We start from the raw sequence: 26,535 nt of genomic DNA, 5'->3' as shown, positions 1-26,535 counted from the left end.
CTCCAACTCACAAACCGCGAGATCATGACCTGAGCTGAAGTTGGGTGCTTAACCGACTGAGCCACCCAGGTGCCCTCCAAAAATGTTTTTTTTTGTTTTTTTTAAAAAAAAATTTTTTTTTTCAACGTTTATTTATTTTTGGGACAGAGAGAGACAGAACATGAACGGGGGAGGGGCAGAGAGAGAGGGAGACACAGAATCGGAAACAGGCTCCAGGCTCTGAGCCATCAGCCCAGAGCCCGACGCGGGGCTCGAACTCCCAGAGCACAAGATTGTGACCTGGCTGAAGTCGGACACCCAACCGACTGCGCCACCCAGGCGCTCCCAAAAATGTTTTTAAAATACACAGTCCCTTTCATGAACCTTAATCTCTATACCTTTCACTTTGTGGTAAGGGTGGAAGTCCTAGTTTAGATGAGATCTGAGACCCCTCACTCACCTTTTGTTATTGTACTTTAGTGCTACACAGAGCATCCTCTGGCCAGGTTGTAAACCTCAGCTTCCAGGTCTGTAATCATTGAAGCAGCATCCTGTTCTCTGAGGGTGGCCTGAGGTTACTTAAAGATGTAACGTGTGAGTCCATGGTATCTGTTAACTTACAAATCGGGGTCCAGCTGTTCTAAGTTGCATGCTAGTGTAATGAAAGTAGGAGATCGTGTAAGTTTTTATCAAGAATCTAAAATGCTATATGTTACATATATGGTGTCACATGTAAATTTAGAGTTAATACCCAAATCACATTCTTTATCCATCTTTTTGATACAGAAAATCTTGGCAATGGAAGAAGCTTTGAATTGGGTGAAATACACAGGTGATGTAACAATTCTACCTAAATTAGGAGCGGTTGACAATTGTTGGCCTATGTTAAGTATTTTCTTCACTGAATGTAAGTATACATGCATTAAATTGTTTCTTGACTCAGTTTTTGTTTTTTTTTTTTTTTTTTTTATTTAAAAATTTTTTTTTTTTTTTTTCCAACGTTTATTTATTTTTGGGACAGAGAGAGACAGAGCATGAACGGGGGAGGGGCAGAGAGAGAGGGAGACACAGAATCGGAAACAGGCTCCAGGCTCTGAGCCATCAGCCCAGAGCCCGACGCGGGGCTCGAACTCCCGGACCGCGAGATCGTGACCTGGCTGAAGTCAGACGCTCAACCGACTGCGCCACCCAGGCGCCCCTTGACTCAGTTTTTAAAGGAATTATTTGGGAAATGGAATGTGTGGTTATTTATCTGAGGATTTTTTTTAATGTTTGTTTATTTTTAAGAGAGAGAGAGAAACACAGAGCACAAGCAGGGGAGGGGCAGAGAAAGAGGGAGACACAGAATCCAAAGCAGACTCCAGGCTCAGCTGTCAGCACAGAGCCCAACATGGAGCTTGAACTCATGAACCGCGAGATAATGACCTGAGCCACGTTAGGTCCTCAACCGACTGAGCCACCCAGGCATCCCTATCTTAGGATTTAAAAAAATGTTTTTCTCTTGTGAATAAGAGAAAAGCCTGAATAAGAGAACTTTAAGCTTATAGTTTTATTCTTCTGTACTTCCTGTCTTAATGTTTTTTATGACATCATACTTCTAAAAATCCTACCTAATGAATGTCATGTTATTATATATAATACCCAGAAAAAGAGATCACAACTGGCACTTTATGTATTCTCATTCAAAAGAGAAATAAGGGGGCACTTGGGTGGCTCAGTCGGTTAAGCATCTGACTTCGGCTCAGGTCATGATCTCACGGTTCCTGAGTTCAAGCCCCACATGGGGCTCTGTGCTGACAGCTCAGAACCTGGAGCCTGCTTCGAATTCTTTGTCTCCCTCTCTCTCTGCCTCTCCCTTGCTCATGCTCTGTCTCTCTCTCTCTCAAAAATAAGGATAAAAAAAAGAGAAATAAGAGCTGAGATTGTAATTTTCATTTCCCTGATGACTGTTAATCTTTTATATGATGAAACTGCTTTATATATTTATTTACTTTGTGAAATATATTTCTCTAAATAATTTGAATGTTAGCAGTTTTTTTGTAGTATATCTTTTTTTTTAATTAAAAAGATTTTTTTAATGTTTATTTTTGAGAGAGAGAGAGAGTGTGCGCGCGTGCACGTGAGCGGGGGTGGGGTAGTGAGAGAGGGAGACGCAGAATCTGAAGCAGGCTCCAGGCTCTGAGCTGTCAGCACAGAGCCCAGTGCGGGGCTGGAACTCCCGAACTGTGAGGTCCTGACCTGAGCTGAAGTTGGGCACTTACTGACTGAGCCACCCAGGTGCCCCTAGCTATAGGGATCTTGAAGCAGAAAATATTTGGCTCCTTAGTTGATGATGACTGGTAATTTGCCATCCCTACTGAGAAGAGGTCAAGTCTTATGCTGTTTAATGTAAGTGGTAGAGAGAAATTAAGCTTAAACATGAAGACTGGGTTGATAGAGGTGGTTCTCCTCATTGTTCTGGAGGCCTTTAATTACAGGGTAGATTTTATGGTAAAAGTGGAGGAGCAGTATCACATCGGGCACCCATGTGGACTCGGTTCCAACACTCTTTCTCTGTTCTCTTCTTTACAATAGCTGTCTTATGGTAGCTGCTGTTGTCCTTATTTTAGAAGTAAGCAAACTAAGGCTTTGGGAGGTTAAGTGATATTTCTGCAATCTAGTGAGTAGTACAGCCTAGGTGAGAGGTCAAGATTCCCTAATTTCAAAGCCTAGGTTTTTATCCTGTAATCTTACTTTATCCCTTATTAATTACTTTATTTGGTGACCTTTCAGAATTCTTCCTTAAATCTTAGATTTTAGATACTTTTTTCACCTTGGAAATATATGTGTTTGGTAGAGGCTTAACTATGATTTTGTTGGGATAAAATTACTATCCGTTAAAAAATATTTTTTATAGAATAGCTAAAAATATAGAAAATGAAGTTTTGGTATACTTTTAATATAAGTTTTGGTTATTACCTACTGTGGTTTAATTAGTTTATTAAATTTTTAAAAGAATGGTATTTCAAATAACATTTTAACATTTCATTCATGAGAGTCAGAATGTTAAATTAAGGTATTTAAAATTATTTGTTACATTAAATACATTTTAGAGAGTTTTCCATGTTTTTGTTGTTAGACATTTTTATTGAATATTGTGCCAGGTACACCATACATGCTCAGTAATGTTTGTGGAACTGACTTGAGTAATTATGAGACCTGTTTGGAATATCATGACCGAACATTTATTTAAACTACAATTAGAACTAATGTAATAATAAGTGCTTTTTTTTAATGCTAGACATAAAACAGATGAGACTCCCAGCAAGCAGTGAATCTAATAATGTGTTCTAAAACATTTTCAGTTGTGTATTTTCAGCTGTATTATTTGGTACATGTAAAAGATTACAAGAAACATGTTATTTAGAAGGTATAATAATTAATTGACTTTATGGATTGACTTACATAACCTAAGTTTTAGAACATTAACAGTACCAATTTGTTTTCTCACTCTCTCCTAAAAATAAAATTTAGACAAGTATCACATAACTAAAGTCATAACAGAAAACTGCAATTTGCTTGAAGAATTTAAAACTCAAAATTGTGTGGAGTGTATAGAGGTGAGAATAAATATTTACTTGTAAGTATATTTTAAGATTTATCTGTTAGAACTTTTATTAACATTCAAAGGAAGTTCAAAAAAACTGTCAGCACACAACAAACTGTAAAATCCATAAACAGGTTTGAGGGAAATTTTTAATAAATTTTAACTGGAATATTTATTTTTTTGGAACAGGCAAACAACATCTTGATCAGAATTTTCTAATGTTACACATATATTTTTAAAATATATATTTATATATTATTAAATTAAATTCACATAATGTTGAATAACATAAACATCAAATTGTACATATTTTAAGAGTTAATTATAAACTGAAATTTGATTTTTTTTTTTAAATTGAAAGGCTTTTACTTAGTTGAGGAAGTATGATTTTCTCTGGTATAGCTTTATTAAGATGTAATTCACATGCCATAGAATTTAATCATAGGAAATACAATTTTTTTTTTATTTAAAGATTTTATTTTTAAGTAATCTCTGCACCCAGTGTGGGGCTCAAACTTAAACCCTGAAATCAAGAGTCACATGCTGTACCAACTGAGCCAGCTGGGTGCTCAAGTAAATAAGATTCAACTAAATTTTTAAAGAAGGATTTAGGAAAAGATTTAATGTTCTATTTAATTCACTAATTAAAGCCATTTATGTGATCCAGTTTATTTTACTCTGTTTATTCTGAAACTGTAAGTATTTGAAGTGAAAAGTTTCAGTTGCATCTGTAGCATCTTTGATTTCACATTCTTACTAATTTTGCTGCATTTTTTGGCAATTAATCTATTCAGCATTGCCTATATGTTACTGATTTATATATTGGGGTTTTTTTTTGGCACTTAGGTTATTGAATAATACCACATTTTCTTTTTTTTAAGTTTATTTATTTTGAGAGAGAGTGCGTGCATGCTAGCACACAAGCAGGGGAGGGGCAGAGAGAGGGAGAAAGAGAATTGCAAGCAGGCTCTGTACTGTCAGCACAGAGCCTTACATGGAGCTTGAACTCACGGAATTGTGAGATCATGACTTGAGCTGAAATCAGGAGTTGGATACTCAACTGACTGAGCCACCCAGGTGCCCCTAAATAATACCACATTTTCTAACTCTTGCATCTGCTTTTTTCCCTGCTGTGTGGCAGGCCCAGTAGGTATATTTAAAAGTGGGCCTGCCAAATACTATACACAAGGGGATTAATTATTAGTAGTTATTCATAATGTGGTTTTATTTTCTAATATTCCTTTAACAAAGTTAGCATTGAATCGTCAGAGACTGGTTTCTTTAAATATATATACCAACATATTGGGTATTGCATTCCCCTTTTCCACATAAATAACACCCCAGGTTATTTCTGTTGTCAATGACAAAAACCTAGAACTATTTTTCCTAGATACTGGGTTCTTGATTGCCTTTGCATTTAATTTATGAGTCTTTTTTCACCTTGGTTTCTCAGCAAGGAGAACTAATGAAAATGAAAGGAAATGAAGAGTTTTCAAAAGAAAGATTTGATATAGCTATTATCTATTACACCAGAGCCATTGAATATAGGTAAGAGCAAAATAGAATGAGATCCTTTTTGTGTGGCAGATCAAGTTAGAATGCTAGTCAGGAGAAATAAAAACAAGGCAAGGAATTAGAGAGTAATTTCAGTTTGCCAAGTGGAATAGATGTTCTCACCCTTCGGCACCAGAAGTATTAGGGATGGCCTGGGTCGATGAACTTAACCGAGCAGTAGAATTCAAGCAAGTCAGGCAGGATTGTGAATATTACTTCTACCCTACCCCATTTCTCTCAAGCTTTCCAGTATAGGGTCATCTGGTTTTTTTTTTTTTTTCTTGTTCTCATTTTGCCTTTAGCTGACATCTTCCAGATTGTTAACTGATCAAAAAGGGTTAGTTACTAATACTTAAGATTTCCATTAGAAATTCCCATTTGGGAAGTTTTGCTTCCTAAGAGGGAACTTTTAAAGGATAATAGTTGGGATTGTTGAGAGAAGGTGTGTATTTTTTCTACCTCATCTTCTGTTTGCTCACTGCTAGAATTTTGTAGCATTCCTGCATGCGTAACTCATATTTGGTTCCTACTGACATATTCGCTGGGCCACCTAGTATTGTAGTAGCCTTTGGAGGATGTGTTGCAGACAGCTACTCTCTTTCGTGCCTTGCCCATCTCCATGGGGAATGAGTGACTCAGGGTAGCACACCACACCTGGAAGGCTGCTGCTCTGCTCTGAGGAAAGAAACAGATAAAACTAGAAAGGATAAAATGTGAAATGAAGCTGTTTAAATTATTGTTGTAGTTTAAAGACTTTCAGAGTTCTTTGTCAAAGTGGTATAGTCCTGACTTATGTGAGTATAATTCTGTCCTTTGTACCTATGCCACACTTGTGGTGTGCTAACTTTTTATTATGCCTTATTTTATCTTCACAGCATCCCTATGAGCTAGGCAGAAATAGTAGGACATTTTGAATACAGGGTAATATAGATTGATTTGAATAAAGTTAACTATGGTAGGAAGTGAAGGAACCAGGACTTAGCCAATTAGGTCTCCAAATCCTATATTCCTTCTGCTCTGCCACATAGATGTAAAGGTTTTGAGAAGTTTTTTATGCCTTATGTTTTCTGTGTGCTTTTTATTTGTTTTGTATGTAATGTACTTTCCTGACTAAACATTATTTCTTTTAAAGACCTGAAAATCACCTTCTTTATGGTAACCGAGCTCTTTGTTTTCTTCGCACTGGACAGTTTAGGTAAGTTGGTTAGAGTACCCCAGTCACTGAGCTATTATGCTAAACTACCCATTTTTGAGAAATATTTCTGTTTTGCAGGTAGACAAGAAAATCCTTCAGTAGTTTTGGCAGAAATAGTTAAATGGTTAAAGGGGCTCTATAGGCTTTATATAGAACAACGATGACAGCAGCAGCTGTTGATTGAATGGATAACATGTATGCTTTTTTCAGTACTTGTACATGTGTTTCTTAATTCTCATAACACACTTAATAGGTAATGTTATTCTCCACATTGAAATTTGGGGGGGCTCATACTGTTAGTAAGTAGTGATGTCAGGATTTGAACACAGATCTTATCTGATGGTATCAAAGTTTGTGTTTATAATATCTATGTTACTCCCCCCCTTTTTTTTTAAGTTTATTTATTTTGAGAGAGAAAGCACGAGTGGGAGAGGGGCAGAGAGAGAGAGAGAGAATCCCAGGTGTTCCTGTGTTACCTCCTTTTGCTCCTTTAATTGATCTTTCTAATTCTGGAAGAATTTTTGCTGTTTCTTTCCTATATCTTGATATAAAAAATTAAGTAAATCTCACTTATAAGTGAAAGAAAGAAAAGATATTTAATGGTTTAGCTATGAGACTCGAATTATGATTTATGTAATTCAGTCTTAGTTTCTTATGTTGCATTGAGATTTTATGTATTAGTTGAGAAAGATTGTTGACACTGTGCCATGATTTTGTTGTTCCTCAATTAAAAATTTTTAGGATAATATCACAAGCATTAGTAGTGAACAGTATATGCTATTACGTTTAGTTATATCCTGCCATACTGTAAGATGGGCTTAGAGTGGCTGCAGGAATATATGCACTCAGTAGAAGAATATTACAAGCACAACAAGACAAACTAAAAAGCCAGTTTAGAGCTGGGGATCCTCAGAGTAAAGCTGCATAGGCATAAAGTCCTGTAAAGTTATTAGTTATAATTCATATTTGTGTTTGACCTTTCTATTGCCAAAATAAAAGGAGAAAACCTGACAAGTTACACGAGATTTTTCACTGTCCGTGAAGAAGGAGGACAGAAGTTGTTCGGGCGAAACGGTTTTCCTGATGTTTAGTTCTGGAAGAAATTTCTTAGATGGCTTACAAGTAACTTGAATTGAGTGATGGACAAGAAAGAACCTCCACAACTTTTCTGTGAAAGCAGAAAACTCTCTGAAAGTGCAGTTTTGGGTTTTTTGGTGGCGTTTTCTGATGAAAGCAGAGAGTTTGATACCAGTGATTTTTTAGTTAAAGTGCTTACATTGGGATGCGGGAGGGTGGGAGTGGGGAAGAGAGTATGTTCCAAGTATGTAGCTTTTAAAAATAACATGTGTTTTTCTTTTATTATAAACAGAACACATTCTCATGGTAGAAAATTTGGAAAATACGAGAGTTTAAAAAGAAGAAAATAAAAATCACCAGTAATCCAACCACCTCGGAGAATACCGCTGTATTAACGTTATGCAGCTTTTAGATGGCTTAAGCCGTGGATAAACCGAGGCTATCTAGACTAGAGGAATGGATGGGCTTGACACAGTCTTCCATCAATACCACTGTCCTCAACTGGTTCTGACAAGAAATGAGCTGCAAATGTCCTTAGGTTATTGCGTCTGGCTAGGTCCAGAATTGCAGATATCCTATGCTGTTTGATGGTGAATCTGTGTGCTTTCAAGATGAATAGGTTGGCAACTTGGCTAGCCTCTTGTGAAAATCGAAATGTTGATTGGGCAAAAGGTCATCCGCTCTGCATAGGGGAGCTCCGAGAGCTGAGAGGCCAGCCAGGGGGTTTCTGCCCTCTTTCACGAGTGTTGAATGCTAGACATTCAAGGAGGATCCTCTTAAAACTGTGCTGCAAACGAGGTGCATCAAAGTAGAAGTACAGAAGCCAGGTAGCCTGGTGAGGTAAAGGTTAAAAGCAGGGTTGTGTGTCCATCCTTGTACTGACTTCCTGATGGTCTAGCTTGTGGTTCGACACCATCGAAGTTTTCACTAGAGGCAGGTCAGCAGCATTTCCTTCTTAGGTGATCACCAATATGTATTGGATGCCAATGTAATGTCAGAAATATTGTGCCACACGGGATTGTTGGTGTTTCCCACCTTCTCACACATTGTTTACATGACTTGCTCAGTAACCTAGGGATGTTTTCTGAGTCCACAGTACGTTTCATTCCTGATTAAGTGAATAGATAGTGTAGATAGTGTGACTTCAGGAAGGAACACGTTGCCAGTGATTCACTCGTGTCATTGACAGCAGAAGGACCCATGCCCCTTAGCTGAGTTACCGTGGTTGAGATGTTTTGAAGGTCTCACATCTGAGGTTTGGTAGATCTGTCATGGGAATCTGGCTGAGCAGCTGTGGGACACCTGAGGGTAAAGCCTCCTACCACCACCACCACCCCCCCCCCCCCCGCCCCCGGCACTGTTCTGAGCACTTTACACACACAAGCTCAACAACCCTCCACGACCCCGTGAGGTGGTTGCTCCTGACTCTTTAGATGAGGAAACAGGAATGGGGAGGTCAAGTAAAGTGTTCTCAGATACTAGGTGGGTGTGATGGAGCCAGAATTTAAACCCAGACAGCCTGGATGCAGGGTCTCTACTACTAATCCCCATGGACGGGTGATGGTAGAATCAAAGGGTAATGTGAAAGCTGAAAAGAAAATTAAAAATAAATGCTTCAAATAGTCAATAAACATTAATATCCTTATAGGACATGCTGATTACAAACCGTGAGTCTTTTTTTCATGTCCATCAGATTGGCAAAAATTTTTAAAGCTTCATAATACCAAGTGTTTGAGAGGATGTGGAACAAAGGAAACTTGCGTACTCCGCCGGAGAAAATATAAATTGGTGCAATCACTTTGGACAGCAATTTGGCAAGGTGAAGATGTGCATACTCTGCAGCCCACTTCTAGGCTCATATCCTCCAAACTCAGACGTGTCCCCAAGAAGATACGTGCAAGCCTTCACGATAGCATTGTTTGTAAGAGTAAAGGAATGGAAACAACTCAAATGTCCATCAGTGGGGGAATGGATAAACAAATGATGGTATATTCATACAATGGAATCTTATGTAGCAGTTAAAATGATGACAATGCTGAGTGAAAAAGCAAGTTGCAGAATGATTTGTATGGTATGATGCCATTTATATAATGTTCAAAATATGCAAAATGACTTACATATCCACAATTAATACATAGTGTGTATTAAAACTTTTTAAAATGCATGGGCATGTTAAACACTAGGGGAGTGGCTGTCTCCTGGGGAGGGAAGGAGGGAAAAGGATCGGAGATAAGAAAGATGATACACAGTGGATGTCAACTGTAACAAAGTTCTGCAAAAAGATCTGAAGTGAATGTGGCAAAATGTTAAGATCTTGCTAAGCTGGTACATGGGTGTTGACTATATTAATGTTATTTTTGTACTTTTATGTATACTTGAAATATGTGATAAAAAGTGATACAGTGAATTTGAAAATGCACATGATAAGATGAAAAAAGAAAAAAGCAGCGTTCCCTAAACATCAAGGATAAAATAAGTGAAAAGTAATCTTGAAAGAAGAGAAATAATAAGTATTTTAAGACCAAAGGTGGGGAGCCGGATGTGAGGTGTATGGGGAAAATGCTTCATTCAGAAATGGTCCAAGTGGCGGTGGTGTGGTTTTAATGCCAGATAGTCACAGTTTGTAAATCAGGTCACCTTTGGGTGAGTGTAGGTGAGGTCAAGAGCCCACCTGAACTCTTCCCATTCATCAGACACGGGCCCCTCCAGGTCTGCAGATGTCGCACTTGGGGAATCCGTGGAACGGGATTGGGGAGAGGGGGGTAGTGTGTGTGGAAATGCTCAATCTCCTGCTACAGCATCTGCTGAATACTTCAGGCTCAGGACTGTGCAGTGTACTCCAAAATGCCTGGTGTGGCTGAGATGTCCTTTTATTCATGTCTTCCAGAAGTTTACTTTTCAAATACGATTTGGCAGTTACAGAGCATTATAGAGTGATAGTTTTTTTTTTTTTTTAATGTTTTTATTTATTTTTGAGAGAGAGAGAGCATGAGCAGGGGAGGGGCAGGGAGAGAGGGAGACACAATCTGAAGCAGGCTCCGGGCTCTGAGCTGTCAGCACAGAGCCCAATGCGGGGCTCAAACTCACAGACTGTGAGATCATGACCTGAGCTGAAGTCGGATGCTTAACCAACTGAGCCACCCAGGTGCCCCTAGAGTGGTAGTTTTAATTGAAGTAATCAGCTGTTTTGAGTTTAAAGGAGAATCTAGAAAAAGCAATTAGACATATCTATGGCTTCTGTAGTTATGGGTACTTAAGCGAGGTATGTGATTAGGCTGTGCCTCCTTACTGTTTCATTCCTTCTGGTACTCACATGTGGAAATCTGCATTCTTTGATGGGATGTGATAAACTGTGTAAGGGGAAATGTAATTGGAGAAAGGGAAAGTTTAGCCTTGGATGTTTTTTTTTTAATTTACTTTGGAAAATTATCGAGCTTTAAACTTGGTATTTACTTTGACCTTCACTATTTAATTACCCATCATAATACGTTCTCTTCTTTTAGATCCAACTTGTGATTAATAGCAGGAAGATAGACTTTAAAATGACTTCTGTTTTTTTGTTTTTGTTTCTTTGGTGTCTTTCTGAATTTCTCTGAGGCCAGAGGCATAAATCAAGTCAATTGTATGTTCCTGCGAGAACTTAAAAAAATCCTAGTGTGTGGTGCTTGACTGGCTCAGTCAGTAGAGCATGTGTGACTCTTGAACTCTTGATCTTGGGGTCATGAGTTTGAGCCTCACATTGGGCCTAGAGCCTATTTTAAAAAATCCTAGTGTGTGTGAGGAATGTCACTGTGAGTGTTTTGGTTTGGTGAATTTTTGCTCATGCTGCTCTTTTTCTTTTGCGGACTCTATTTTTACAAGCTGCTGAATTTGCTTTTGAAGCTTTTGAATTTATTTTTTCAGTCTTCTTTGTGCTTTTAAAAAGCAGTAATGCACATCATAAGAAGTTAAGAGTACAAAAGAATGAACTGAAAACTCTTGCCAAGCTCAGACCCCTGCCCTAATTCATCTTTTCAGATCCTTATGTGTTTCCATAATGTCTTATGCCTATATAAGCGCTTATTATGTTGAATCAAATGCAGTTGCCATTTTTATAAGTCAGAATATAGGCAGTTTCGTTTGGTTCAATGTAATGTTCATATATGTGTGTGTGTGTGTGTGTGTGTGTGTGTTAAAATATATTCCTTGTGTGTGTGTTAAAATATATATATTTTAACATAGGAGCATGCTCTACACACTGTTGCACTTTTTTCCACCTAATACTTAAATCTTGGAGCTTGTTGCATATCAGTGTATATAGAGATATACCCTCGTATATGTTCATGGCTCCATAGCCTTTTACGAAATGGATTACTCATGCTTTGGTTAGTTTGTATTAGAATATAAATTATTTCTAGTTAAAAAAAATTACAGCTCTGTAATGATTATCCTTTTACTTATATTCTGCACTCAGGTACAAGTATATCTGTAGAGAAATTGCTGATTGCTTTTACTTGGATGAAAGAGTTTATATAATTTTAATTCCAGATGACAACTTTTGATATATAGTGTATGTGTTTATTCAGTTGATGGTTATCAGTCACTGCTTATTTGGCAGTGAATGACCATTACATCTGAATCCTGCTTTTGTCGCTTCATTGTAAGATCTGTGAACTTGAGGAGGGGTATTACTATTTCTTTGTTGGTCTGGTCAGTCCCTGATAGTGATGACTTATAATAGGGAATGAAAAAAGTGATAATCCTTTTATGTCTTGCAAAGTCCTTACATATATTGTGATTTGAGAGAGTCAATAAATAGCATCCCCTGTCCCTCCCAAGTCCAGAATCAGTTAAGAGATGGAAACAGAAGACAGGCAAATGATGATCCAGTCTTACCTCTAATGCTGATCCAGTTTTTAGAGAACAGAGCTTTATCAGGATAGTCTCATAGCTAAGTGACTTATTCATCCATGATCACAGACAGAACTGGCTACAGCGACTTTTATGAACTTTAAGCTTGGAGGAAAAGGGAATCTGGTGTTATGATGGTGTTCGGTAGAAGATTCCAAAGAGAAAAAGAAGAGGCTACACCACTATGATTTGTGCCCCTCCCCCTCCACTAGGTAGTTATTATTCATCCTCCAGGGAAAAGTTAGGGGTGGGGAAGGAGATAGCTCAGAAATGGTTCATCTAGCAAATCCACATGGAAGCTAGAGGAGGGGACAATACGTATTCATTCCTAACATTTTAAGGCAAAATGTAGCACGTTATATATGAAGAAACAGGTGAAGGGGCTGGAGAAAGAACACTTTGCCATGTAACAGGTATTCAGTTGGATCATCTAGGCTAGAACTCTCTCTTCTGTTCAGTACTCTCACCATTATGTCACACAGTCTTTAAGAGTAAGTAGCCATTTGCATTTCTTGTTTCCTGTTTTCAGAGATGTATTGTTCAGGGTATTGCTGTTCCTAAAGGCATACCTGCTCTCCAGAGTGTTTAGGTTTCAGGCTGTACTAGGTTGGATGAGCAGTAACCCCATGTAATTTATTATGCCCAGTTGGTTTTAGTAGGAGGATGTGGTCATGTGCTAGTAAATGTGAAAATATGTTAGTGTTCTTATATATTTATATACACAGGCACTAATGAATATAGTATTTACAATGTGATTGTAATATAGTACTATAGTTGTAGTATTGTATATTATATTAATTATAATAACAATAACATTCAACATTGATTCAGCCAGTATGATGGGAGTTCTGCTTTTAGCTCTGTCAGAAATGGGCAAAAACGGACATAGTTCCCACTGTATTCTAGACGGTGGGCCAATGGTGGGAGGGAGGATGTTGTATTCATGGAATTAGTAGTGTGCTGGGTGGCCTGAATACAGAGGAGGAGGGGAGTGGTGGTCAGGGGTGAGACCAGGGAGGGTCTTGTAGGCTTCATTAAGACTGTTGGCCTTTAAGAACATCAAGAAGTGAGTAAAAGATTTTCAATTGAGGGGAGATGGCACGATTAATACCTTAAAAAGATCAGTCTAGTTGTAGTGAGGAGAATGGGTTTGGAGGGGATGCAGAAAGAATGTGGGTTAGGAGGTTATTGCAGTACTCTAGGCCAGAGATGATGGTAGCTTGGAGCAGGGTAATGGTAGTGGAAATGGAGAAGCGGAAGGATTTGACATAATTTGAAAGTAGAAGGTACAGAGGTTGCTTATGGTTTGGTGTTTGGAACTATTACGAAGTTTCTGCCTTCAGCCACTTCATAGATTATAGGCTTACTCTGTAATACTGAGCTCACTAGAAGAGATATATTTGTAGGAAATAGAACTTGACTTCACTCTTGGACATCCTGATTTAAAGTGTCCTTGAAGGATTCCAGTTGGAATGTCACATCGGCAATGAGTTAGGTAGGTCTGCCACTCCAGGGAGAGGTTTGGGCAGGAGACAAATACTGGGATAGTTAACCTAGTTGATTTGAAGTTGTAGATGTGGGTGAGGTTGCTTGGGGAGACGGTTCTCAACTTTTATTGTGCCCTGGAATTGAGCTTGGAAGAAATACCCCCAACCCAGAGATTTTTGATTAATTGGGCTTCTAGCAGCCCCCCAAATAGTACTCATGTGTAACCAAGGCTGAGACCCACTGGTCTAGAGTGAGGATGAGCTGAGAACTAGGACTGAACCTTGAGGGGCACAAATAGTGGCCAGTTAAGGGAAGATGAACCTGCATGGAGACTGGTAAGAGGTAGCCAGAGAGGTAAGAGGAAAACTGGAAGCGTGATGTCATGAAAGCAAGAGGGAGAGAGTGGCCAGTAGTGCCTGTTGCTGAGAAGCCAAATGGAATTTAGATTGAGCAATATGAACATCTTCTAGTTCCCATAGGGAGATCTGTCTGTGGGAAGCTTGGAATGGGTGCTGGGTTGGAGTGGGTTGAGATAAGAGGAAATGTAACCGTATAGGCAGCTGTTAAAAGTATCTAAGGACAGAAGTAATGAGACGAGATACGCCATTCTGTCATGATGTGTTTGGTTGCAAATAGTAGAAAACCCTGTTTACATGGTGAAGAAAACTTAACCTCATTCAAAAAATCCAGAAGAACGTGGCTCTAGGGTTGTGTATTTAGTTGCTCAACAATGTCCTCAAAGACCTAGGATTTTTCTAGCCCCACTGTGTGACTTGGACCTCAGTCTGGCTACTGTATTTCAGATGTTAAACTGGACATTCTAGTCTCCAGCAAAAGAATGGCTCATGCAATCTTCAGAAAAAAGAAAAATACACATACTGCGAAGCATATGATTCATAAGTATATAGGTTGAATTTTCAGAAACCTTACATGTGTAAGGTCCCGGCACCTTACATGTGTAAGATCGGCACCCAGATCACAGCCCCAGAAGTCTGCTTTTTTCCTCTTCCCAGTCTGCCCACCTCCTCCCCCAGGATAACTACTATCCCAGCTTCCAACGCTACGGGTTAGTTTTGCCTGTTTTTGTGCCATGTAAATAGTCATATGGTATGTGCTCTTTTATGTTTGGCATTCAGCATTGTTTTTGAGATCCATATTGTTGCATGTAGTTGTAAAGTGTTCATCTATTGCATGAATATACCACATTTTATCCATTCTAATGTTGATGGGCATTTGGGTAGTTTCTAGTATTTGGCTTTTACAGATAGTATCATTGTGAACATACGTATTCATTTCTGTTGAGAATATAATTAAGGAGTGGAGTTGCTGGGACGAAAGTATGCTTATATGCAGCTTTCCTACATAATTTCCTGTCTGGTTGTATCATTTTATACTCCTGCCAGCAGTATATGAGAGTTTCAGTTCCACGTCCTCACTGACACTTACTATTTTGTGTCATTTCATTTAGACATTCTGATGGGTATGTAATGACACATTGCTGTGATTTTAATTTGCATTTCCTTAAGTTGATCAAGGATATTTAAGTTGAGCATCTTTTCATACGTTTATCGACCATTTGGATATTCTCTTTTGTGAAGTGCCTGTTTGGATATTTTCTTTTCTTTTGAGTTGAATGTCTTATTCATTAGGTTTAAAAAAAATTTATTTTGGATATGAGTCATTAGTCAAATATATGTATTACAAATAGCTTCTCACATTCTGTGGCTTGCCTTTTCACTTTTGATGTTTCGTTTTCACAAACAGATGACACTAACTTCAATATAGTGCCATGTATCAGTTTTTTCCTTTATGATAAGCACTTTTTGGGTTCAGTTTATAACCCTTGCTTTCTCTAACATCACCAGAATGTTCTGTTTCTTTCAAAAGCTTGATTTTTTAACTTTCGCACTTAGACGTATAGTCTACCTGGAGTTGGTTTTTGTATTTAGTGTGAGGTAGGGTTCAGGATGGACATGGATGTCTAATTGACTCATCACTGTTTCTTAAGAATGTATGTTTTCTCCATGCACAGCAGTGCTCATCTTTGTCAAGTAGATCAGGTGACTATATGTAAGCATCTGTTTCTGATTTGTTTGTACTAATCTGTTGGTCTTTAGATAGACTTTTTTTTTTTTTTTAACTGTATATAGTCCGGTAGAAGCTACTGCTATCTAGCAATGTAAGTTATCTAGCTTTATTCTTCCTTGTAATCTCTTTTTGAGTGATGAGCCCTCTGAGCTCTCATTGGCCAGCTCTGGGTTATAGGACTACCTCAAAACTAGTCAGTGCAAAGGAGAGTGAGATTGCTGTGATTGGCTTACAATGATTATAATTATCACCCTCGTTTTACATGTGAGAAAGCGGGCCAGAGAGGTTAAGAACTTCCTAAATAATCCCAAATTGAGTTAGCGATTGTACTGAATTTAACTTCCATCTGTGTTTCAGTTTTCAGGCTCTGTCCGCTGCAGCTTAGCTGATGTGTGAAAGATCTGGGAATTATATTTTTGGAGGTCAGAAGTCTGGCTGACATGCAAAAATAGTGCAGAAAAACCATGCAAATAGTAACAAGTTTGGCATAGATGTAGATAAGATATGTGCAGGAAATAACTCCAGAAATAAGAAAAGTAGTTATTCCTGGGTAGTTGTGATTGTGACTCTGGGTGACTTTTTCCTTTTGTTTTGCTTTTCTGTATTTTCCAAATTTCCTATAATGGACATATATGGATTTTTAAAAGTTAAAAAATTATTTTAAACTAGGTTATTTTTGGAAAAGTCAAGAAGTACAAATAGATACACAATATATAATGCCTTTATTAAATACATAAAAATGAATATTTATTTTTCTTTTCAGAAATGCACTTGGTGATGGAAAGAGAGCCATTATTCTAAAGAGCAATTGGACAAAGGTAGATTTCTTTTATATTTACATTCAGCAAGTAATGCCGTATAATTTTGTGAGAAATCTGTGTACAGGATGTGAATTTATATTTAAAAATGCTGGACAAAATTAATGCAGAGCTCAAGAATGTGAGAGGGAAATCTTCAGTTCCATGATCAGAAAGGATACTTCACACAACAGTGAGGTCCTGCATGTCTGAGGAGGACAGGTAGCCCATAGGAGTGTTAAGGGTCTGGAGGGTACTTGAGTGATTGAGATGTCAGTATCTGCATTTTCTGGATTGGTCAAAGACCTTCCTAGGAAAAATGAAACTTAAAACCTAGAATGAATTACAGGAGACTGTCTTTACAACCTTGAGGTGAGAAAGGATTTCTTAAATAATACACAATGCACAAATCTGGGGTGGGGGAAATCTAGTAAATTTGAATATATCAAACTTAAAAACTACCGTATGTCAAAAGACACCATGAATGAAATCATAGTCTGGGAGAAGATAATTTGTCATATAGATAACATATATAACTGACAGGATTTATGTCCAGAATATGCAAAGAACTACAATAAATAAGAAACCCAGTAGAAAATGGGCCAGCGAAATAGATAGGCACTTTGCAGAAGAGAAATCCTGAATGGGCAATAGAAATAAGTTGTGTTTTGTTTCCTAGAAATTAAAATTGTACAGTTATAAAAATGAAACCAAGAGAGCAGGGTAGAGAGCTTCCAAACAGACCTTCATATACATGAGTAAATAAAACAATGTGGTATTATTAGGTACTTTAGATTGGCAAATTAAAGAGACCCACAGTCCCAAGTGCTGGTGCATGTGTGTACTAACAGGAACCCTCCGTAAACTGGTGGGTGAGAATTGGTTGCAGCTAACTTGGAGAGCACGATCATATGCTTATGCTGTTGTAATTATTTGATTCTACGTGTGTGTGCCCCACAAACATTCTTGCAATATGTGCGCATGGGGAGATATACAGAGTGGTCATTGTGGTGGTGTTTTTAATGGCACAGAACTGCAGATACCTACATATCCATTGATGAAGCAGTGATGGATGTGGTATTTTCACTTGATCAGAGTTGTAACTCTCATCTGATCTGGCCCTCTTCTTAAACACCCATTATGTCACTCCTACCCCTCTCTCCCTTGTTCACTGTGTTGACCTGTTGGTCTCCTCACTATTCCTTACATATGCCAGGCACTCCCAGTTTGTACTTGTTCTTCCCTCTGCCTAGAATTAGAATGCCTTTCCCCAGAGTTAGCTCTCTTATTTCCTTTCATTTTTTACTGAAAATTGTCTTCTTAGTGAAAACTTCTGGCTGTACTACTAAAATGGCAAGCCTGCCCCTGCCTAGACATTTGCTGCCCTCTTTCCCTGCTTTACTTTTTTTCTTCTTGGCATTTATCATTATTGGACAACTCTGTGTGTTACTTCAACTGTGCTTACTGTGTGTCCTCCTATACAACGTGAGCTCAATGAGGACAGGTTTTTTTGTTTGTTTGGTTCACTCTTGAATCTAGACTGCCTGACAAGCTGCCTGGCACATAGTAAGCACTTACTAGTAAATAGTAAATACTTGCTGACTTAGTGAATGAACGAACCAAATACTAGTTTGCAGTTGGAATAAGTTAACTGGCTTACCGACATTTACAGATTTAAAAAACAGTGTTGAGGGGTGCCTGTGTGACTCAGTGGGTTAAGCATCTGACGCTTGATTTTGGCTCAGGTCATGGTCTCATGGTTGTGAGATCGAGCCCCACATCAGGCTTTACGCTGGGCATGGAGCCTGCTTGAGATTCTCATTCTCTCTCTCTCTCTGTCTCTCTCTGTCTTCCCCCACCCCCGCCCCGGCCCCTCCCCCCTTCCCCCTCTTGCCCTTGCTCTCTCTGTCTCAAAACATAAAAAATTAAAAAACAGTGTTGAATGAAAAAAGCAGTAAAAGCATAATGTAGGCCAGAAAGATATCTATCAAACTCATGATAATGTTTGCTTCTGGGCAGTTAGAGAGGGAACAATGAGAGAGGGTCCAAAGAAGATTTCAGCCATATTTGTATGGTTTTATTTCTTTCATTAAAAAAAAATGCAAAACAAATACAACAAAATCTTAGCATTTATTTCTGGGCGTTATATTGATCACTGTATTTTCCTAAATCATAAAAATACCTGACTTTTAAAAAAAATTTTTTTTGAATGTTTATTTTTGAGAGAGAGAGAGAGAGGGAGCATGAGCAGGGGAGGGGCAGAGAGCAAGGCGACACAGAGTCCAAAGCAGGCTCCAGGCTCCGAGCTGTCAGCACAGAGCCCGATGTGGGGCTCGAACTCAAAAGCCGTGGGATGATGACCTAAGCCGAAGTCAGCTGCTCAACCAACTGAGCCACCCAGGCGCCCCCTGACTTTTTTTTTTAAGTGGAGCTTCAGATAAGACACAGAAAGACATGTGTTTCAGACTTCATTCTTGGCTTTCTGTTTTTAAACCAGAGTGAATATAATCATAGAATTTTAGAGTCCCCCAAGTTGTGATTCATGTGGCCAAGGAGTGTATCAGAGTCTGGGGACTGTGAAATTCCCCAGGTGGACTTCCGCATCCAAATTTTGGAGTCTGTTTTTAAATGCCTCATTTTACAGATGAAGATATTGAATTCCAGAAAGGTAAAGGGACTTTTGCACGTAAAGACAAAACTGGACTGAGAATCCAGCATTGGATTTGCTTCTGTTTTAGAGTGATCAGTTAACGTTGCTATTTTTATTTCCAGTCATTGTTGTACTTGATACAGAAATTTGTTGATCACTGAACCTGCGTTTGGCATGTGCTCTGTAAACACTTACAGAATGTATGGATGATAGAATTCTTAACACTGAAACCCAGACCCTGAAGTTGGTTTTCTGGAGTTACCTTTTGCTATTTCAGTCTAGTATCGATTGAAAAAAGAGTACTACAACTTTCTGAATTACATTGAAGACTGTTACGTTATAACAGTTACATTGTAGAGTGTTTATTTCTGGATTAATTTATTGAGCAGAAAATACTTTTTAAAAAAGACTTTATTTTTTAATTTTTTTTCTATTTATTAAGACTATTTTTTTAGAGCAGATTTGGGTTCACAGCAAAATAAAGAGGAAGGTAATTTCCTGTAAGTCCACACACATGCATAGCCTTCCCCATTGTCAGCCTCCCCCGTTATCAGCATCCTCCGGCTGACTGGTGCAATTTGAGAATTGATAAATCTACACGGGTACATTATAATCACCCCAAGTCCCTAGTTTCTCTTAGTGTTCATTCCCTAAATGTTAGGCATTCTGTGGATTTGGACATAGGTATAATGACATTTATCCATCATTATGGTTTATACAGAGTATTTTCACTCTCCCCAGTGTCCTCCCGATCTGCCTGTCCATCCTCCTTTCCCTGACCCAGTCCCTGGCAACCGCTGATCCTTTTACTGTCTCCATAGATTTACCTTTTCCAGAACACAGAGTTGGGATCATACAGTATGTAGCTTTTCTCATATTGGCTTCTTTCACTTAATAATACTCCTTTAAGTTTCTGCCATGTCTTTTCATGGCTTGATGATGCTTTTTTTTTTAGTGCTGAATAATACTACCTGCCTGGATGCACCAGTTTATTTATCCATTCACCTACTGAAGGACATTTTTGTTGCTTTCAAGTTTTGGCCATTAGGAATAAAGCTGCTGTAAATATCTATGCGCGGGTTTTTTTGCGGACACGCTTTCAGCTCCTTTGGGTAAATACCAAGGAGTATGATTGCTGGATCACATGACAAGAATGTGTTTAGTTTTTTAAGGAAATGCCAAACTGTTTTTCAAAGTGGCTGTAACTTTTTGCATTCCTACGCCACAAATGAGAGTTCCTGCCTCTCCGTATCCTCAGCATTTGGTGGTGTCAGTGTCCTGAATTTTGGCCTTCCTAATAGGTGTGCAGTGGAATCTTGTTCCAATTTGCATTTCCCTAATGACATGATCTTTTCATGTGCTTATTTGCCACTATATACTTTCCTGGATGAGGTGTCTGTTAAGATCTTTGGCCCATGTTTAAGTGGGTTTTCTTATGGTTGAATTTTTAAGAGTTCTTTGTATATTCTTGGCCCTTATCAGAGTGTCTTTGCTAAATATTTGCTCCTGGACTGTGGCCTCTCATTTTCTTGACAGCAGTTTTCAGAGAGCAGAAGTTTTTAATTTTAGTTAAGTCCAGCTTATGAGTTATTTCTTTCATGATCCATGAAAAAGTTATCACCGTTTTTTGCATTTTACATTTAGGTGTGTGATTCATTTTTAGTTAATTTTTGTGGAGAGTGTAAGGTCTAGATTCTTTTTTTTTTTTTTTTTTTTGCATGTGGATGTCCCACCATCATTTATTGAAAAGGCTCTCTTCATTGTATTGCCTTTGTTGCTTCGTCAAAGATCAGTTGACTATAATTATGTGGGTTCATTCATTTTATTTAAATAGGGTTATTTTGTGATGATTGCAAAAATATTTATATAGATGCTAAACACAAATCCTAGTAAGTATTAAAAAAATTTGTTAAGTATAGCTAGGTCATTTTTTCTTTTATTTTACCAGAAAGGAGTGCTCATTGAAGGGTAGCCTAAACTGCAAAAGCAAAGGTAGACTGTACAAGGTGCATTCTGTACTTCTACTTTAGATTAACTATGAGCCTGAGTCTGTTGAGTCATGCCTTGAGGGTATAAACCTGTATAGAAGGTATTCTTTAGATTCTGTGAAAGTAAGCCATTGTTCCCCCTTCTTTCCAGATAGAGAAGACTGGTACAATGTCAACTGTCCTACACATGCTTTCAAGCTTAAGAGAGGGTATATCATTGTATCACAAAGAGTGGGAATGTTTATAGTCAACAGACATTTGTCAGTAATCCCCGTGCATTGTCTTTTGATATTGTCATATAGCATACAAACCAGTAGCCTCACAGATGCCCACAAGAACCTTTTAATATCGAGGGGGTGTATTTTGTGAGTGACCAAACCTAACTCCGATTGGGCCTAAGTAATTGGTTCATGTAATTGAAAAGTCTAGGGATCAGCTTCAGGCATGGCCTGATCCAGGTCTGCATCCATTTTCTTCCTGTTCTCAGTTTTGCTTTCGTGTGCTTTTGTCATTTTCAGTCTTTTTTTCCTCTGTTTTCATTCTGTGTTTCTTTTTGGGTAGTAGTGTCTGTAGTGTCTAATCTGCCCCAGTTTTCATCCCATGTATTTTTCATCTTAAATGCTTTAACTTTGGAGTTTCATTTTGAGTATTTCTTACGTATTTCACATCTTAATATGTTCAGTCTTTCTTTTAGCTCCTTAAGCATATAGAATATGTTTATAATAACTGTTCTAATGTTCTTAACTACTAACACTATCATCTGTGTCATTTCTGAGTTATTTTCAGTTGACTTTTTTTTCTCTTCCTTGTAGATCACATTTTCCTTATTTGCATACCTAGTAATTTTTTATTGGACATAAGACATTGTGAATTTTACCTTGTTTGTTACTGATATTTTTGTGTATCTGTAAATATTTTTGAGCTTTGTTTTAGGATACAGTAAAGTTACTTGGAAACAGTGTAATTCTTCCGAGTCTTGATTTAAGCTTTGTTAGGTGGGACCATAGTGGTATTTAGTCAAGGGCTATCTTTTTCTTCACAGCTGGGGCAAAATTCTTCTGAGTATTCTACCTGTTATTCTATGAATTATGATGTTTTCCACTTTGGTTGGTGGAAACAGGAATTATTCCTGGCCCTGTGAGAGTGCTGACTGTTGGCTTTCAAGTGGTTCTTTCCTTGATTTGGGTTTTGGGAGGTTGCCTTGCATGCACATACTGACTAGTACTCAGTTGAAGTCTCAATGCAGGTGGACTGTGTGAGGATCTCTGGAGTTCTCTGTGGAGCAGTCTCCTCTCTGGTCTTCTGCCCTGTGAATTTGCACTGCCTTGGCTTTCCTGGACTGCTGGTTCTGTCTCTTGAACTGAGCCTGCGGGCCCTGTCTGGGTTCCTTTGCCCTGTGCCATGGCATAGAAATTCCATTCAGCAAGGTGGAGCAGTCATAGGGTTTATTTTGTGTGTTTCTTATGTCTCGAGGATCACTCTCTTTTGTTGCTTGGTATTCAACGTCTACAAACCTTTATTCCATATATTTTGTCCTTGTTTGTTTTAGGCAAGAGCATAAATCCAAATCTCTGTTACTGCAGCTTGAACAGAAGTGGTAATTAGAGCGTAGGCTCTCCTGGCTTCATTTTGAAAAGGACTTTTACCATGTAGTGGGAGCCCCAAACTGATATCCTTAATAGCTGTTAATTCTAGTGCAAAGAGAACCTCTTTTAATATCTGTATAGAACACCTGAGGGATGCCTCAGACTGATCGCGATTGAGCCGTGTGCCCACCAGCAGATTGATCCTACAACCTGGAAAACAGTGCATTTCGATTGGCCAGTCTCCTGGATCACAGCTGCACTCTTCCCTGTTTATTGTTGAGATGGAGCGCTAGTCCCAGCCCTGCCATTACAATACAGAGTAGGGACGTGGTGGCATCCGAAAAGAGGGGCTGCTCGGCAGATGGGCAACAGGGAGTTTCTATATATGTGCTACACAATGAGGTAGTGTCAAAGAAGAGCAAAGCTTTGTACTGCAATTGGGTTCAGGAAGCTCTGAGATACCTTTAATTTAAGCTTCCTTCACATAACTTCAGCAGTGATACCTGAATAAGCTCCTTTCTCAAATGATAGACATTATAGTAGGTTTTATAGAGTTTGGGAAGAGGACCCAGCAGCAGATGAGGACAGTTGGCGGTGGGAGGGGGAGGGGGGTGCGGATAAGAGAAAGAAAAGGCACTTCCTACAAATTCAGCAGGTATGGTTTATAATCTCATAATTTCTAATGCTATGAATTTTTATGCAGTTACCTAAATTTCAAAGTTGGAATATTCCTAGGGGATAGGATTTTGGTTTTGTAGCATATCTGAGAGATCTATCTTCATATGCCTTTTGAGGAAAAGCAGAGTTTAAGCAAATGGAATCAGAATTGGGATCTTTAATCTGAGCCTAAATAGTCTGGCTATAAAAATGCTTCAGAACTCACAGATTGGGTTGGGGCACCAGAGTAGGATTATACATATGCACCGAACCTGCATAAACAAAGGCCCTCATGGTTGTTTACAGCCTGTTTTAGTGAAAAGTTCATCTTTCTCAAAAGGGCCATTTATCTCTGATTTAGTAGTTTCTTATAGAATAAGAAAGTTTTTTGTAAAATGTGGAGTAAGGAGGAAAGAGCTGTGGGCCCAGAGTCAATAGGTCAGGATTCTTTGGTTTGCCTCTACACAAATGTGCCATTAGGGCAGTTTCTAGCCTCTTTCACAGGTACGTCAGTTCCCAAGTCGAGATACTGTACCTACAACAGGAGCTCAGTTTGTGAGTAGGTAGAAGAGGGGGTGGTTGAGTTAGCCCCAAGTTTGGTAATACTAGCTTTCTAGATTAAAATGTTCATCCTTGATGTAGAAGATTTCCCAGAGTGCATGAATGGGGCCAGCCAGGACTGTGGTTCTATAGCAAACAAAACAAAACAGGAAGCCCTGATCATTGGAATTGAGTAGATCTATGGTTTTTGGACCTTTTCTTCAAGCCAAGAACTACACCTAGAGATAAAAAATGAAAAGCTGATTGAGAGAGGTGGATGGAAGGCCTCGCCTAGGTGTACCCCTTATCTGTAGCCATGCTCTCAGAGGGGTTGCAAAACTTCTGTATAAGCTGATTTTCCTTCCAGCTCTAAAATCTGTGTGATTTCCAAAGTGTAGAGAGTGTAATGACTTAGAGACTATTACTGCCTTAAAATATTTTCAAAAAAATTAAGTTACTCCTATATAATGAATGTTTTTTTGTACTTTATTTGGCACAAAATAATATATTGCATTCTTTACTAGTAAAATATAATAAAGGTTGAATTATTTTCTTTGTGGGCATAAAAATCTCTTAAGCAAAAATACTGATCTCTAGTTAAAATTACTATAAATACTATTCATTACTTTTCATTTTAGCTCATTTAAGTAATTTTATTTCCTGAGAGGTATTAACATTTTAAAAAAATTTTCATTGATAGGGTCCTAATCTAACATTTTAGTAATTAGTTTTTAAGCAAAATATTTTTCCTTATCTATTTTCTTTAACTTAAGCATATTTTTGAGAAAAAATTAAATTTATCTTTTGGAACAGGGTCATTATCGTTATTGTGCTGCTCTTTCTATGCTGGGGGAATATGACTGGGCCCTGCAAGCAAACATAAAAGCTCAAAAACTCTGTAAAAATGACCCTGAGGGAATCAAGGATCTAATTCAGCAGCATGTAAAGTTACAAAAACAAATAGAAGACCTGCAAGGTATTTCACCTAAGATTCTTTGGTTACAGTCGAATTCCCTTTAAAACTTTTGAAGGTGGGTTTCTTGGATTAATGGAGGACCATAAATCAATTCTCAGGTGATTTGTACTTACTTTGTTTTGCTTTCTTGGTCAAGTCACTTAAGTTTTCTATTTCTATCTGTGTAGAAGTACATTAGTGTTATGTTCCATTAGGTAATTACAAATGATTTGTATCTTTTAGTTGAAACAGACAACAACAAATTATAATTTGTTCTTCTGTAGATTTTGAATAAAGTGAAGCCTTTTGAAATAAAATTGTTTAAAAATTTTTCTTCCATGGTTATAGTTACTTCCTAAAGAAAGAACCCTTCAGTAGAGTTGTTTGATACTTACACCAAGTGTGTGGCTCATTCTATAGCATGCTGACCACATATGCATATATACATCTGTATATGGATATGTACACATACCAGAAATCGGCTGTGTGGGCTAGGAATTCAAGATTTTCATTCTCTCGTTTTCTCTCCTAAGTGATTTTGCTTTCTCCAATGCCCAAAATTTCCTTACTCTATACTTTCACCATATAGGTCTTTGCTGTTTTTTCTTCTTTGGGTATTTACTGTCTTAGGAAGCTGAGCTGAGATGTTATCATCCAACTTAACGTGATTGTAAGATTGTGAGCTCCTTGAAGACAGATACCATCTCTGGTTCAGATTTATATACTGCTGCAGCTAGTCAATGATCACATGTAATGGGATGTCAAATCAGGCTGTATAACAATTTGGTGAAGCCATCCTAAAACTAAAAACATCTGGAAATACAAAATTATTCAGGTTTATTTTTCCAGTTCTGTAAATTTGATGCTCTGTCAGCTTAAAGGAAATTTTAAATCTCTTTAAAGTATGTGTTGCTAATCCTCTGATTACCATGCGTGTGTGTGATTGATTTTTATAGGTCGAACACCAGCTAGGAATACAATTAAAGCTTTTTATGAAAGCAGGTGAGTTAACATCTCTCAGGTCTGTAGCTGTTACTTGGGATGGCTTTGCCTTGTAAGTTTAAGAATCACTATGTATGATGCTTTGTAGCTAATGGCAACCACGGTAAAGTTGGGGAGGGGAAGGACCCGGGTTTGTGCCTTAAGATCAGGTGACCCACAGGGGCGCCTGGGTGGCGCAGTCGGTTAAGCGTCCGACTTCAGCCAGGTCGTGATCTCGCGGTCCGTGAGTTCGAGCCCCACGTCAGGCTCTGGGCTGATGGCTCAGAGCCTGGAGCCTGTTTCCGATTCTGTGTCTCCCTCTCTCTCTGCCCCTCCCCCGTTCATGCTCTGTCTCTCTCTGTCCCAAAAATAAATAAACGTTGAAAAAAAAAAATTAAAAAAAAAAAAAAGATCAGGTGACCCATGAATTGTCACATTTGTTTTGTGGACTGTTTTACTGAACCATTTTCATATGTATTTATGGGAGATCTGTAGCCTAAGCCTAGGGGAAAAGAGCTGTGTAA

The 26,535-nt window shown here is 38.3% G+C and overlaps 1 protein-coding gene across 9 annotated transcripts in view; it reads left to right on the top strand.

Annotated features, from left to right (window-relative positions):
* Nucleotides 1-26,535, top strand: part of TTC3 (tetratricopeptide repeat domain 3) — a 128,612-nt gene that overhangs the window by 18,426 nt on the left and 83,651 nt on the right. For 6 of the 9 annotated variants that reach the window (XM_043593610.1, XM_043593611.1, XM_043593609.1 and 3 more), the window contains 7 exons: nt 766-886; nt 3,493-3,578; nt 5,019-5,113; nt 6,252-6,314; nt 16,621-16,675; nt 24,889-25,051; nt 25,987-26,032. In XM_043593610.1, the coding sequence (XP_043449545.1) occupies nt 766-886; nt 3,493-3,578; nt 5,019-5,113; nt 6,252-6,314; nt 16,621-16,675; nt 24,889-25,051; nt 25,987-26,032 (629 nt within the window). Of the gene's footprint in view, nt 1-765; nt 887-3,492; nt 3,579-5,018; nt 5,114-6,251; nt 6,315-9,141; nt 9,211-16,620; nt 16,676-24,888; nt 25,052-25,986; nt 26,033-26,535 lie in introns of those variants that run through there. The other 3 variants (XM_043593615.1, XM_043593616.1, XM_043593617.1) reach the window with 2 other exon arrangements.

The sequence above is a fragment of the Prionailurus bengalensis genome, chromosome C2, assembly GCF_016509475.1.
Source record: "Prionailurus bengalensis isolate Pbe53 chromosome C2, Fcat_Pben_1.1_paternal_pri, whole genome shotgun sequence".
Taxonomy (NCBI): domain Eukaryota; kingdom Metazoa; phylum Chordata; class Mammalia; order Carnivora; family Felidae; genus Prionailurus; species Prionailurus bengalensis.
This window is presented reverse-complemented; position numbering and strand designations above follow the sequence as displayed.